The following is a 13,939-nucleotide window of genomic DNA, read 5'->3' as shown; positions in this document are numbered from 1 at the left end:
ACAATAATATTTAGCATTTATTTAAAAATGAACTCTAAATATATTATTATTAAATTAAATATTATCACGTTCAAAATTTATCCTTAAACTTTTATCTTCAAATTCAATTCTTTTTATTTAATTAATTTCTCAATTAATTAAATATAATTAAATATTAAAATGTCATAATAATTTTTCATTAAATTAAATCATTAATTAATCTTTTAATTAAACTTAATTAATAGAAAATACACCAAAGACTCGTAAAGACAACATACGAAAACCCATCATAGCATAACACATACTAAATCAAACTAAAGGGTAATAATCACGAATTAACATCATTTGACACGTTCGGAGGGTACACGACTCAAATACTTGTCCTAATTGTCAATTAGGACAAATGGCTTAAGGGTCTAGGATTTGGACTTGAGAATTTATCTCCCCTCTCTTACCATTGAGATAATGCGATAGGGTACGCTCATCCTGGCAATTCAGGGAAGTCGATACCCGATACCTGCAACCTACATAAAATCCACGCATGTACATACACAATATTCTAAGCTAAACAGGCAATGGCAGGAAGTGGTGCATTGAGTAGATCCCGCCTAGCAGGTGACTAAGACTCCCTTCCTTAACAACATCAGAAACGTCATACATAAAAAAAACAAATACGCACACCATACACATGCAGTATGGGGTGAGCATCCATAAGAAACACATATTATAATCCATTTAACTTAAACATCATCAATAACTAAAATTACTGAATAATCATCATGCATACATGAAATGTAGAGTAACAAGTAATCTCATCATATAATCAACTAAATCTGAAACAATATCTGAAAATCTAAAAGTAATGCTACTAAACATCAAGCATAAAATTGGCCTAAAAGAGTTTGGCAATGATAACAGAAATGCGAACTAGGGGCAGGCACTACAAAGTCATTGAGCAAGTTGGCCCTAAGAATGTTGTTCAGGTAGTAACCAACAATGCCAAGAATTATAGGGTTGTCCATGTTTTGGTTGATGAGCACTTTGAACACATTTATTGGACACCTTGTGTTGTACATTCACTCAACCTAATGCTGTAAAAAATTGGTACTAAGATTGAGTGGATAAAAAAATGTATAAAGAGGCACTGGAGATCCAAATGTTTGTCACAAACCACCATATGACACAAGCCATACTTAGACAATTCTCGAAATTGGAGCTCTTGAAAGTAAATTAAATTATTTAAATTTAAATATGTTCTAGAAATAACCTCACTTTAGTTTAGTAAACTTTCTATGCCTTTAAATTTCAATTTTAATCTTGATTTTACTTTATTATTGTTTTGATCTTAAACTAGGTTACCAAGACCCACTTTGACTCCAACACTATTGTTTTGAGATGCGTTGTCAAGATTAAAGACGCATTGTCTAGAATGGTAATCAATGTTAATTGGAGCATATGGAGGCAATATAATAGTGCCAAGGCAGCTATCATTAAGGCATTAATACTAGATGGCTCTTGGTAGGGTCATGTTGAGTACCTTTTAAAGTTCACCAAGCCTATATTAAGCATGATCCAATACACAAACATGGATAGGCCTTGCTTGGGTGAGGTATATGATGGCACTGACTCCATTATTGAGAATATTAGAAATATCATAAATGAGACAGAGAAAGATCTTGATGAAAAGTTCTTCAAAGAGCTACAGGTAATCATGGTAGACAGATGGAACAAAATGACTACTTCTTTGCATCTAGTTGCCTTTGAATTGAACCTCGGATTCAAAGCCAATATACCACTAGAGTCACCCCATACAAAGATCCTGAAGTTGCTCAAGAGTACAAGACAGCCCTTTGAAGACTCTTTCCCAAGCATCTACAATCTATAGTGAGGTATGAATTTATGAGTTTCGTGAGCGCTGATGATGGTGGTCTTGAAGCTCTTGAAAACAAGAACAATGTTGATGTTCATAAATGGTGGTACTTCCATGGACAAATGTACTAGCATCTGCAACCCATTGTGATCAAAATTTTATCACAAATAATTTCTTAAATCTTAAGATTCTAATCTCTAATTTTTTGTTGATGAATATTCAAAACTCTCAACTCTCTAATTTCAAATTTGTAAATCTTGATAGGTTGTTAGTTCATCACCATCTAAAGGAACTAGAGCACATACTTCTCCATCCACTCAATAAAACGCAACCGACTAAACTCCAAGCAGGCAGATAACTTGGTCTTTGTGCATTCCAAAGTAACAAGAATCGGAATCGGATCGGAATCGGCAAGGCCGAAACAAATCGTGAATCGGCCATGAATCGGAATCGAATCAGCCATGAATCGGAAAATTTTAAAAACCCTTGAAATTTAGTGAGTAACTTATTTCATAAACCCTTTATCGCTGATTCGATTCACCGATTCACAAAAAATCGTTTGGCTTGAATCAAATCGCCGAATCGCGTGAATCGCATGAATCGCTGTGATTCTTGGAACTATGGTGCATTCAAACTTGAGGCTCACAACACACAAAGAGAATACTTACAAAAAAGGGAAGGCAAAACATTGGGATGCTGAACCATAGTCTACAGAGTTGGAAGCCCATTTTGATGCACTTGCAATATCGCAAGATGCTTAGTGATGTTAAAGCTAATCCTGAAGTTGGGCCTAAGGCTGCTATACTGATGGCTAGTGGCCTTATTTGTGCTTCTAATCTGCATCAACATAATGATGATGATTTGTTTGATGATTTTTTATGATATTTGATCACATATGACTGATTAGTAATGATGACATTATTGTTTTTGAACTGAAACATTGATATGGTGGTGTATTTTGACATTTCCTTTTGTCATTCAAACTAAATCATTAATATATGTGGTGGTGTATTTTGCTAAGTTGCTTTAATATTAGCATAGCGGTGTATGAACTTATTTACTGTAGCATATTTTTACATGTGTATATATATTTTTAAAAAAATTAAAAACTTGTACAGATGAACCCAAACCCAGCCCAAAAAAATTTGAGCAAATGTTGAACCCAAACCTCAAACCCACATCCGAACTGGAATTCAAACCAGCAACTTAGATTATAAGGTATTCCATCCTAACTACAATTATAATTAAAATAATGGAGATTAATGAAGCACCACCGAAGAGAGATGACAGAAAACAAATGAAGGTAATGTTGTCCCCCTCTGTACAAACAAGCTCCTCGGCAAACTCAATATCAGCATTTCATCCTGAAATCACAAAATATAACATGAGGGATGCAAAGCCGGATGACAGGACAGATCATCAGTTTGGCAGTGTGGATGACATGAAATACTAAGAACTGACTACAATGACTCTTAATCTTAGGCTGAAGAAAAATTTGGAAATGATCATGGGCTATGATGATTGGAGCCCAGTGCTAAACACAACAGCATTCAAAAACTTAAAATCAGTGTAGTTTTGGTTCTAATTTGTCCAGAAACTTTTTTCTAGACTAGCGTGGTATTGATGTCAATGATACTGTAGATATTTGAAATAAGTATAAAATTGGCTTTAACTGTCCGCGGAATTGACGGAACATTGCTTCCAAATAATCCACGGGAATTTTCTCAAAAGAGTGTAGCATTGATGTCCAAGCTACTAAAAGAGTTTGAAATCGTCATAACATTGCTTCTTATTTGTCCACTCCATACTAATAGAAGAATTTGAAATTGCCATAGCATTGCTTCACATAAGCCTTATATCAAGTAAACTCATTCAAATTTTGATAAGGCTAGAAGTTGTGAAATTTGCAGAGTATGTTTTGCTGGCTTTTTCAAAGAATGCAAAGATAATTAAACATACCGTGTGGCGAATGCGAAGGAGCCTCTCAGAGTTTTCGTTGGTAGGCAAAACAACCCGCTTAAACCCTTCATCTGCTTCAATCTTCGTCGGTGCTTCCTGAGGAGCTGCAAGCGAGGAAAAAGCTGCAAGTCGTTTAAGCTTAAAACGGCTACTGCTTAAAACCCTAAACCAGGACAAGCTAGAGTTTTTTCCCAAAAGCCCTCTGTTGTTTAAGTGTCGCCCACTCCATGTGACAACCTTCGAATTCGACAGCAATATCCTGAAATACGTATGGAATTTTCAGTCTATAAAGCTGCACTATTTGAGATATTTAAAAACAAATTATTGGTTACCTGGAAGGATTCGAACTGTGGGCACATGTTGGATGCAATAAAATGGACGCTGCCACGGCCATTCTGTGCAGCCTGTACGAAGTGGAGGCGATCCCCATTTTATTGCACGCATTTGGCTATATATGATGTGATTGCAGAAATTTATCCGCCATAGAATGTGTATGGCGAGGAATGAATCGAAAGGAAATTGACTTAGCGTGAGAAGAATATTCTGAGATAAAATTGAAAAACTAGGCCTACATGGACTGGGGCTGAGTTAACAATTGTGGTACATGTGACCTTCCACATCACCACCTTGACATTAACAGTTTTTTTTAATAACGGTTAAATCTATCCTATATAGGCTACATGATGGTTTGTCTGGCCCATGGATTTAAGCCAGTTTTCATTGATTTCGCTTCTTTAGATTGTAGGGTTTGGAACCAGTTTCCTAAAGTAGAGCTAGAAAGCACAAATCTGGTCTTGTTATTATATTATTACTAGCCATCACACCTTAGTGTGCAATAGGTACGTTGTAAAGGTGTGAAATAATTTAAATGCACTTTTAAATTAATTATTTTTGATAAATATTGTATGAAGTTTAAAATACTTAATTTTGATTTAGAAAATAATGTATGAAGTTTAAAATACTTAATAATTTTGATTTAGAATTTTTTGATGGAGGTCATCCATAGAGACGTTTTAGGTACCCGATACGGGCCCACGCATGCCTAAAACCTCTTTGGCTAAGAGCCAAGGACTAAGGAGCATCCACGCTACCAAATTTAGCTAAGAGTTAAAATGGTATATTGTTATTACCATAAATTTGTATAGATATTAATTTAAAATGTATAACCTACCATAGCTCACAACTACAAATACTTTTGAAAAAATGAGTCTATGTTGTATGATTTACCTACATATCAACCCAGTGAGGTTCTTAGTGATACATTGACTAAAAAAGGATTCCAACAATTATTTGTTTTCGGCAAGAAGTAATGAAGCTTTGTAACATGCAATGTACATTATGGAGAGTAATGAGACAATTCATATTGTCAACTTTAATATAATAGCTATTGCTTTGACCTAAATTCAAAGTGATGAAATTATGTGGGAGAATTTTTTCTGGTAGAATTCCCTAAAGATATATTGTGATTACTTTCTACAATCATAGAATATTTGTCTATAAAATGTTGCTTTCTCTTTGATTGTGTCAAATTATCTTCCCCACAATGTTTTGCTTTCTACGATCATAGAATATGCACAAGTTGAATCAAATTTACTCTTTCTATATCTTCTTGTCTAGCACCCACTCTTTATCTCCCTAGATCTCTTTCTATGTATACTTCTTAATCTATCTCTATCTCTTTGTGTAATTTTCTCCCGTCATCTCACTCTATATTCATCTCTCCATCACTCTCTTCCTATACCATTAAATCTTTACATTTTCATATTTTCTCCCCCATCTCTCCCTCTATCTTTATCTCTATCTCTATCTATTTGTCTATCTTGTTATCTCTCAATGCCTCTCTTTTTTCATATATATGCCCCATCTCTTCCTTGCTCTACATATCGCTTTCTATCTCTATCCCTATCTTTATCTTTACATATCTTCCTTTCACATTTTATCCTTTTTATATATTTATTATTTATATTTCCCATCTAAGTCTCTCTCTCTTTATCTCCCTTTACATCTCATTCTTGTATTCATATGCCTTTTCTTCTCAATTTCCATCTATATACCTTTCTCTTGCTCTTCCCTCTACACCTCTCCCTCTTTCTATCCTTGTCTCTTCCCTTCTCTCCCCTTCTCTCTCCTCTTTGTAATATCGCTCTTTGTCTATCCATCTCCCTCTATTTCTCTTTCCATCTCTATCTCAATATATCTCCTCTCCCCCACTCTCCCCCTTTTGACTTCACTCTATTCCTCTCACTTCATGTCTATCATATTATCTCTACTTTCCCTCAATATATTGATCTCTTTCTATCTCAATAAGAATTTTGAAACAACTCAAGTTATTAAAATCAAAACAATATTTTCTGCAATGATTCCCAAGTATTTTCTAGTGTTCCCTTCCTATTATTCCTATCTCTTTTTAAACTTATTCAATTGTGTGGTGTGTCTTCTTAAACCATGATCAACCTTTTTGATTAGTCAAATAAGACAAGGAATAAAATCGACACCATTTGAGTATGACGTGGCAAGAGTTTTGTCTTCTATTGCAAGGTTGGTCTTTGTCAGTTCTAGAGTGCAAATCGAGTATAATTTGAAAGAATGAAACCCACCATTTTTATCGATACCTGGTTGTGAACAACAACATATCATTATTAAAGAGACATGTGGAGAGAAGAAAATAGTGATAATTATCTATATTCATTATAAGAGAATGAGATCTATTTTGATGCTTATAAGTATGATCATAAAGCTCGTTTAAAATACAAATAATGTCTAATAGGCTAATAATATGGGAAAATTTGTAACAAGGCACTAAATGCATTTTTATTAGGAATATAGTGGACAGAGACTATTAAGAATACACTAACCAATAAAATAATCATTATCTATAGTAAATAAATGACATGTTCTATATACTTTAGTCAATTGATGATAAGCATATTTTGCGCATTTTTAATTGTACATTAATTTATAAAATTGCTTAGTTTCAAATATTTTACTAATTTCAATTAAATTGTTATGTTACATTAGTATTAAATATAGTATAGTATTTAATGTTTAGATTAAACAGAGGATACTAATTCAATTATAAAAATGGTAATTCACAAACTTACTTTGCTACTATCTTAACATTTACATATTGGCTATCATATATATCTATTTGCAAACTAAAATGTTTATAGATCTTTCATGTATCCACCCTTTTTCACATTTGAATTTGTTCTAATTTTCACTCTTATTGGATTGCAAACCAAATAGCTTTGTTCCACACTCCTTTGTGCTACATAAGAAATGAACATGTTAGAAGGTTTAATAAATTAAAGACATTATATTTAACTATATATATTGCTTAGTACTTGTAATTATTAGATTTGATTGTGTAAATTTTATTTTATATCAAGATTATAGATTAATCTATGTAATCCATCATCAAAATAATCATATAATAAATTAACTAAATTACATTATGAATAACCAGCTCGATCTCTGGGGGTTTGGCTCTGGCCTTGGCCTAAACATGCCTTTATAGAGATAATTTTGTTTCATATTCATCTCCTTGTCATGTTGTGCAAGGAGATGCAACTCTCTTACCACTGCTTTATCTCTAGGAAAAAATTTATGAGCTTTTGGAAATTCTCTCTCACATCATATGTTTTCCCAAGAGCAGGTTTTTCCTTTCCACATCTACATAAAGCCTTCATAGTGTTCTCATCTTTAACTAATACATGAAGATAATAGAAATTGAACATAAGAAATTTGAGACTCATTTCTTGATCTCTTCTACATATAGCGGTAAAATGAGATCCACACTTGCAATATGTGGAATCCTTGGCCTCAAATTTGATTGGGTTCAAAAATATAACAAGTTTCATACAAACAAGATGACTTGACACATCATTGCACAATGCATACTATGCTACACTATCCAATGACATCTTCATAACTGTTCATTCTTGACTCCAAATCAAACTCAGTGCCCTCCACATCCATCTTCATCACAACAACATAATCTATAGAAACTGTGTTCTTCAACCACTACGAAAATTGAAACCTAAACTATTTTAACAATATTATTGCCTGCAAAAACATTAGGATTGTTGTGATTCTGGGATGGATTCTTCCCATTCCTTTGGCTTCATGGCAATTCCAACATCAATGTTGATTTCTAAGCTCAAGCTCTCATTTCTTAGCCAGGCTACATAGGGAAAAAGCTTAACACATTTTCTTCAATCAGTTGTCGATGTTGTATCCATACGACCCAACACCAACATTTGCATAATGCTAATTTCTTCAACTTCCAATGTCTGCAAGCATCGGAAGGTATTTTACATTCTTCACATTTGCTATACATTTGCTTCCTGCAAATCTTTGAATGATTTCATATCTTTCATATGGATATAATTGTATATCTATTCAAAGGAGGCAACTAAGTGGCTCATGCATGGTGGTAGGGAACTTTTCTTCTCATGCTAGTCTGGAAAATACATAAATGACAATCTAGACAATCCGTCCCTACTACGCTTATTGAATCAATGAAAAACTTTGCAAATGCTCGATGTTGTCAAGGGAATAGTTGGTGAAATGAACAATTTCTTATGGCATGTTTCTCATGCTTTGATTTTAATCAGGTCAAATAAATTCTTTAGTTGGATTTAAGAATGTCAATGATCTCTATGAATAAGGTCACTGCACAATTAAAGGCTGAGGATCAAACATTATAAGTAATTCGATCCCCTGAATTTGTCAAAAACATCTCTATCTTCCAACAATTGATAGAGTGCCTCCAAATGATTCCACCTAACACTACCCACACTTTGTTTACCGTCGTTAATGGTGGTTTGTCATGCAGATTCCCCCACATATTCTAAGAATCATTGTTTAATGGTTGCTTTCCCATGGAGTTTATCCCATGCCAGCTAGACTCTATCATCGTGTTTCATGGTAGGTTAACTTGCAATCTATGGTTCCTACCCTCGAGTCAGAGATCACACTCTCATATGTGCCTAGATAGAGATGAAGTGCATGGACATCGAAACTTAGCAAGGGACCAAATTTTGTCCAACTCAAACATGTCAAGTCACCATTAATTCTTGCGCTCTCAATTGAATGGTCGAGATCGCTTAGATGGTTGTCCAACCTTATGTTGTATTTGTGACCATCGATCTTCAAAATCAGCTCATTCTCTTCATATTGGGAATGCCTATGGCATAATTATTACTTCAACATTTTTAGTTAAATTTACACACAAAAAAATCATAGATCACAATGTTTGAAAAAAATCATAGATTTCATTTGAGGGAAACTTATGAGTCTAATTGGAAAAAATCTTAGATTTCCTTTGAGAAGTTACAAGTCTTAATGTTATTAATGGATCAGTTAATGTTGTTTTATAAAAATGTTTAATAGATGATATTTAAATTTTGGTGGCAAGAACAATAGGATTTCAATTAAACTATTATAATATGTTAGTATTAATTGTTTTTTATTATTCCAATTTCTTTGTAGAATTTTTTATTAAAAATTGTTAATGCTATAATTCTGTCAAATATATTATATTATATATATATATATATTAGATGTATAAATAATATATGACAAATATTATATATGGAATAATTAACTTGTGTTTTATATATATATATATATATCTTGTTATATAACCTTTATAATATATTGAGGGTATATTACTTGTGTTATAACTATAAAAAATGTAAGTTAATATATTAAAGAGACATGACTCTTTATATCACATATATATTTATTCGTATAGTAACTTGGAAAGCACATAAAATATCCACAAGTGTTATTACAAGTTACATAATAGATTAATTGATCCATTCATTAACATGGTATTAGAGCTTAGTTCCTTTTATAAAGTCTAATAGCTTGAAGGTAAATGAGACAAAATAGAATAATCGATATATAATCTTGAAATTAAAACATTGTCATCCAATGAATAAGAGAATCATTGGAGACGTAACACAAATCCTGATGTGCAGCAGAGAAGAATTCACAAGCTATTGTTGAGCAATGAGTTAGAGTATCCAGTGCTATGTTATGGGAAGCCCACCCAACGTCGAAGAAGCATAGGTAGGGAGTTTGATATGCAACGGTTCTCAACATTAGAAGACACACTATTGGTAGATCCAGTCAACATATGATTGAATGTTAGGAATGGAGGGAGCATGGAAAAGACGTTAACACCCTCTATTGGGGCATGAAAAATGGAGATTGTGATCCATGGAACTGAGCATTACCGAATAAATTCTTACCTTGTATGAGACACAAATTTTTTTATATGTAATTGCATATCGCATCGGGGGGCACATTAACATTAATTATCATCAAGAGTCTTTAGCAAGAATTAGTCATCGAAGATGAAGGATAACAACCAACATTAGTAAGTCCCAGTCAGTATTAATAGATAAGTCTACCAGAATGTAGAGCCATGTTATATGCAAGTGAAGACATTGATAAGTGTGAGTAGTAGCTTTAGTTCAAGGGATCAAACAACACATAAGGAAGGATTTACAAGGAGAAAATTAAAATATGTAACAAACAAGTCAAATATGGAGCCTTTACTCGAACTGTCAAGGTGGGGTTGATAGTTTAGATGCCTCTCACAGTTTGTTGACAATCTCAGATTGGTGGACGAGATAGCTTGCCCATTTTGGATTTCAATGTGATATCTTCCTCCAATCATGTGGTAGAGTTGATTGTTTAAAGAGACATATGCAATCATCAGTGATGGGATATACCATGCCATTGAATTTAATAAATGAACATAAATACTTTAAGATAGAGAATGGAAGATAAGATAGAGTACCTTAACTGTTAGGTTTGGTAGAATAAAATAATAGTAAAAAATAAATTAAATTGGGGATTAAAATTTGCATTGAATATATGTTTAATGTTAATGGAGTCAATACAAATGGTTCTTGATGTAATCACTACAAGCTTTATGCCACTATTTTTCTCCATGTTGATCAATGATAGTGAACCCAGATTAGATGGATCTCAAAACTCAATGCTCATAGTAGGATTTGAATATCAAGAGAGTTGGATTAACAAGGAAGCTTGGGGTTTTCTCACATCAACCTCAATGGTGCAATGTCCAACAATCTTCACCAGCGACTCACAAGTATACTTTTCTATTTTTTGAGATTGCTAAATGAAAATATCGATATTCAATAGCATCCACTAAGGAATGAGACGATCAATGCATCCACCTGTCGTCAAGTGAATTCCATTGATTCCACATTTTGCAAGCATGTGTACTTATGCTATTGGACCACAACATTTAGTGAAACTCATGTCTATATTGTGTATTGATAGATGTTCATAACCTTTTTAACATGTCGATGGGATAAGAGAAAGGTTTCCATATTTGGCATTTTGCCTATAAATTGCATTTTCTCGAGGTTATCTTATGCATACTCAGAGTCCCTGAGATTGCACAGTGTTGTGACATTGTGTCTAATAGTTATCATGTCCTTGACTGTGGTGTAAGCTTGTGAAGAAACCAGGGGACCTGTGGGTAAAGAAAATTTTAGAATGCCTCGGGTTGCTGTATAGGTATGTATGCAAGGTGTGAAAATATTGGAGGTTGGCAACTGAGCTATGCTCCCTATTTTGCATCTCTTTATAAAAAAATATATAGTTTGTTAGGACCATCTATGCAGTTGGTGACATCTTCTTTGCTCTGGCTTCAACATTGACCAAATGCACTTTGTTTGTTCTGCCAAGGGGTCATAGGTTTACATAAACCATGCACAAGTCAGTAACGATGAGCCTCAAATGAGACTCTTATCATCAACATATTTTGCCAATGTACCAATTCTATTTCTCCTTGTCTTTAGTTGGCATGAAATGTAGAGTGTCCACTATATTTGTTCCAGTCTTACCATAGGGCCAATACTCCTCTTTAATTATCCCCCTTACTTGTTACATGGCCCAAGCAAGGCATGTAATGTGTTATTATCTCAATGCTAGCAGATCACTTGACTCTACATTAGTCACAAAGAAAGATGTTGTCCATGGCACAATAACTTTTCCTATCTTCACATATATTGCAATAACTTATATCTTACAAATAAAGTTTAAAAGAATGTGAATAGGATTACAGAACATATCTTGCAGTCAACATATCTTCTCATGTTTAGGACTTTGTTCAAAAAAATAAATAAATATACAAAATAATATAAAATACAATAATAATTAAGGAGCATATTGAGTGTTTTCTTCTTCTATGATGAAGTTACATACATCATTCTAATAGTTGTTGGTCCCTTTATCTAACACAAGTGCTCTATTATGTGAACACTACAAGGAAAATCATGATAGTTCAAATCCTTGATGGAGTGGTATGTTTGTCATCTAGAATATATGCTTAAATATTAATAAACATTTTTTTACAAGCATATTATGGTCTCAAGGATCCCTAGAAAGCTTTGAATAACTCGATATAACACTAGTAGAATTTTGGCAAATAAATGACTACGTGACTAAAACTTTTAGTCACACGACTAAAATTTTTAGTCACGTGACTAAAAGTGATCAAATTCTAGTAATGTTTTTCAATTTATAAGTATAAGTGACTAAATAAATGACTACTTTGATCATCGAGTAAAATCACAAGGTTAGACAAAGACAAGTGACTAAATAGATGATCAAATAAATGGCTGAACAATGGGTCATTAATAATCAATCACCCAAACAAATGACTAAATGAATGATCTATGAATTTTTAATCATATTAATACACTCTTCAACCTTTTTGTAGATTTATAGATGTAAGATTTTCAATTGTTATTGTTTAAATTTTAGTGTGTGGAATTTATTTGTTTTGATTATTGGAAACTTTTTATATTATGCATAGTGAATCAATTAGACCTGTGCACATTAATTGTTGTAGTTAGTTATTATTTTATATTTTAATTTATATAATCTCAATAATAATTTAAACCTTATCAAGGTCTCTTACTATCACAAATTGCACAAAATACCCCTTCCATCCTCATTGGCACCAATTCTTTCTTTTTAGAGGTAACTATGTTCCACATCCTTATCTATTAAAGTTGATGATTTTATAAAGTCTCTATTTTAGTAAAAATGGTCACAAGACTCTTCATTTCTATAGGGAGCTTTATTTATAATTCTTCATATTTAATTTTATAATCATTAAAATATTATTTAATAAAAACACATTAGAAATGTTGATGCAATGATATTTAGTGAAATTATTTCTTTACGATATTCATTTCAAAGAGATATATTACATAAATTATCATTTAATTGAAAAACATTTTAAATATTACATACATATTTGAATTTAAAAAAAGATAAACTAATGTATTACTAGCATTCCAGGGCTCTTGTATTATCGATTTCAGGTGAAAGCATTGAATTGTAATGCGAATGTATTGAATGTTTGCATTCAATGCTTTCACTTGGAACGAAACACTTAGGTCCAAGACACTTAAATAGTAGATTGATTAGAATGCAAATGTATTGAAAGTTTCTTAAATAATCGGGATCATAGAAAACTTCACACTTGCAATTTATGAATTAAGAATAATCAATGAATATATGGATGTTTTCAAAATAAGAATAAGTATAGATTAATGCAACAAATGAATATATTAATTCTTAGAAGGGAAAATATGAAATAATTGCCAACATATGGATTGTGAATTATAAAAAATATAAAGACCAATGTTGAAGGGCGATAGAATTAGTATTATAAATTTAAAAGATACAACTTTATAAAATTCTACACACATTAATTATAAACAATTTAGTAATCAAGATGCAATAGATCAAATATATGAAAGCAATTTTAAAATAGGCTAGAATGTATTTTAACTCATGTGGTTGGGAGACAAACCAAACATAGATTCAGAAACAATTAAATATTTCTCAATATCTATGATGTTCAATTTTAAAATGATATAATTGATCCTATCCACTTATCTATCATATAAATTATTTATAAAATTAATAATAATTATAAAGGATGAAGCTATATAATATTTTAACTCTAAGGCTTCATCCACATAAAATAAAATAAATATTTCTTACTGATCATGCAGGAAATAAAACTGCACTAGAGACACTCCTTAATATTAGTAGATTGTTCTAAAA

General features: G+C 32.4%; 1 protein-coding gene across 1 annotated transcript in view; it reads right to left on the bottom strand.

Annotated features, from left to right (window-relative positions):
- The window catches only part of EMB2761 (threonyl-tRNA synthetase, putative / threonine-tRNA ligase), a 95,031-nt gene extending 90,579 nt beyond the window's left edge, over nucleotides 1-4,452 (bottom strand). The window contains exons 1-2 of the mRNA XM_089812806.1: nucleotides 4,141-4,452; nucleotides 3,809-4,067 (exon numbers count right to left, since the gene is read on the bottom strand). Of these exons, the coding sequence (XP_089668932.1) occupies nucleotides 3,809-4,067; nucleotides 4,141-4,238 (357 nt within the window). The 5' untranslated portion in view covers nucleotides 4,239-4,452. The remainder of the gene's footprint in view (nucleotides 1-3,808; nucleotides 4,068-4,140) is intronic.
- Between the last annotated feature and the right edge of the window lie 9,487 nt (nucleotides 4,453-13,939).

This window comes from Cupressus sempervirens, chromosome 2 (genome assembly GCF_028749045.1).
Source record: "Cupressus sempervirens isolate cs-2001-9-10 chromosome 2, ASM2874904v1, whole genome shotgun sequence".
Taxonomy (NCBI): Eukaryota; Viridiplantae; Streptophyta; class Pinopsida; order Cupressales; family Cupressaceae; genus Cupressus; species Cupressus sempervirens.
This window is presented reverse-complemented; position numbering and strand designations above follow the sequence as displayed.